Source organism: Alosa alosa, chromosome 17, assembly GCF_017589495.1.
Source record: "Alosa alosa isolate M-15738 ecotype Scorff River chromosome 17, AALO_Geno_1.1, whole genome shotgun sequence".
NCBI lineage: Eukaryota > Metazoa > Chordata > Actinopteri > Clupeiformes > Clupeidae > Alosa > Alosa alosa.
In genome coordinates, this window is record NC_063205.1 from 28,700,711 (window position 1) to 28,703,210 (window position 2,500).

The following is a 2,500-nucleotide window of genomic DNA, read 5'->3' on the forward strand; positions in this document are numbered from 1 at the left end:
GATCTGCAAGTGTACCCTTTTTTTGCCACCACTGCCTTTGTTTTCTACTGCATCTTAATAATTTGTAACATCACAATTATTCAGCACTCGCAATCATGAATACTAACAGCCCTACACTCCTACACAATCTTTTAAAGTGAAATATGGTGAGAGAAGACAGTGAGAGTTCATTTTTCTTCTCCTTCTCTCTCTCTCTCTCTCTCTCTCTCTCTCTCTCTCTCACTCTCCCTCTCTTTCTGACATATTTAGATGATCCCAAAGACCTCTTTTCCCAACAGGGGACAATTTGAGTTATCCAAATGCACCAGAAATACCTGAATGAGTCCTAAAGAAAACTCCTCTTTTCTCTCCGTCCCTATATATCTTCTCTCCCTCCTGCCCCCCTCTGTTTCAGGGGTAGGGTGCTTACTCGTGTCTCCTTTCCTCTTTCTAACACCCTTTGTGTATCACTCGAGTCTTTTCTGCTTTCTAACACTCTATGGGGATCTCTCCATCCCTGGAGGCCCTGAAGGCCTTCATACTCTTCCTGTTTCTCTAGGTGTGTGTGTGTGGACAGCACAGATGATGGTGTGAGGGTTGGGGTCTAGCAGCCTGGGGGAGGGTGTGTGTGTGTGTGTGTGTGTGTGTGTGTGTGTGTGAGGGGTAGGGGGACTTGACTGACCGGACGCCTGCCTGACTGACCTTGCCTCCCTGGCCATGCGCCGTGTTGTCCACAGGTCCTGGAGCAGTGGGAGGCGCAGCAGGCCCACGGCAGCCAAACGCAGACCAGCCTGCCGGCCTCCGCCTCCGCCACACTCCCCCTGAGCTCCCCCTCCTTTCCCAACCCCCTCCTGCACCGGGCGCCCGTGCCCCTGCCTGACCCCACGGGGGCCTGTGACCCCTACGAGCTCATCAGGCCTGACCCCTATGACCTGTACGAGAAGTCGCGGGCCATCTATGAGAGTAGGCGTAAGTAACACCCCCCTCCTGTACCTCCGTTTAACCCCCCCCCATCCCCCTGCCCCTCTCACACGCACATGCTCTCTCTCTTGCTCTCTCTATCTCTCTCTCTATCTCTCTCTCTCTGTCTTTCTCTCTCTCTCTATCTCTCTCTCTCTCTCTCTCTCTCTCTCTCTCTCTCTCTCTCTCTCTCACACACACACACACACAGGCCCATAGTTGTATTGCTGTAGAAGCTTAGCAGTTTTTACTAACCTAACCTTTTCCTTCTAAACAGGTGGAACAAACAAGGAAGTTATTTGCGTGTGACATGCGGATAAACACATATTCGCACGCATACACACATACACACATACACAGAGATGTGAAAATCACTATGCAAATACACCTACTTGTGTTTACCACTAAAATGATAACATAACTTGTCACATAAACATTGTCTATGTCCATGGCGATGACTCACAAACAAATAAAGTCTATCAAAATAAAGGTCCAGTATTAGATATGATAAGGTAGCATTTTAAATGGGGGCTTTTTTTTGTTTTCGTTTTTTTCAACCACAAGCTCTTTGTAGGTCTATGACTGACATACAAATAAAGTCTATCAAAATAAAGGTCCGATATTAGATCTGATAAGGTAGTATTTTAAATAGGTGTTTTGTTTGTTTGTTTGTTTGTTTGTTTGTTTTTTTCAACCACAAGCTCCGCGAATCACCCAGAACGGTTCCGCGACCCACTTTTGGGTTCCGACCCACCAGTTAAGGAACACTGCTGTATACCGCCCCACATGTTCAAATGACATTTTTTGCTCACCTGTATGCAGAGTTCCTTTTCACAGCGCTCACCTGTCTTCCTGCTCCTTTGGCTTACGTGGGCCCACAAGTAATAATTACCATGCTGTTAGTCTAGTATTATTACCACCAAAGATCCAGTACTCAAGTCTTCTACTGTGGATGCGGATCATGTGTGTGTGTGTGTGTGTGTGTGTGTGTGTGTGTCTGTTAGTTTAGCATTATTAGCACCTACAGTATACCAACATCCAGTACTCAAGTCTTTTACTGTGGATGTGGATCATGTGTGTGTTTGTGTGTGTGTCTGTTAGTTTAGCATTATTAGCACCTACTGTATACCAAACATCCAGTACTCAAGTCTTTTACTGTGGATGTGGATCGTGTGTGTGTGTGTGTGTGTGTGTGTGTTAGTCTAGTATTATTAGCACTTACACCAAACATCCAGTACTCAAGTCTTCTACTGTGGATGTGGATCATGTGTGTGTGTGTGTGTGTGTGTGTGTGTGTGTGTGTGTGTTTGTGTGTGTGTGTGTGTAGGTGTGTTTTCATATTTACAGACAGATTTAGCTTGTGATGACTGAAACACATCTGCAGACTCTGTGACTACATTACCCAGCGTCCATCGGTATCTCTCTCCGCTAGCACAATCAGACACGCCGCCACTGGCGGAATTAAGATCTCAGCTGACAACCTGGCTCCTGTCGGCATGGCTAAGCTCCAGTGAGCCAGAGACATTCTTTTCCAAATCCTCCGAAAAGAACAACAAAGCTC

The 2,500-nt window shown here is 46.6% G+C and overlaps 1 protein-coding gene across 11 annotated transcripts in view; it reads left to right on the forward strand.

Moving 5' to 3' along the window:
• magi2a (membrane associated guanylate kinase, WW and PDZ domain containing 2a) overlaps positions 1-2,500 on the forward strand; it is a 250,106-nt gene that overhangs the window by 212,909 nt on the left and 34,697 nt on the right. For 9 of the 11 annotated variants that reach the window (XM_048267425.1, XM_048267427.1, XM_048267429.1 and 6 more), the window contains exon 12: positions 717-948. The exons of the other annotated variants lie outside the window; for them this stretch is intronic. In XM_048267425.1, the coding sequence (XP_048123382.1) occupies positions 717-948 (232 nt within the window). The remainder of the gene's footprint in view (positions 1-716; positions 949-2,500) is intronic. 11 annotated transcript variants of the gene reach the window in all.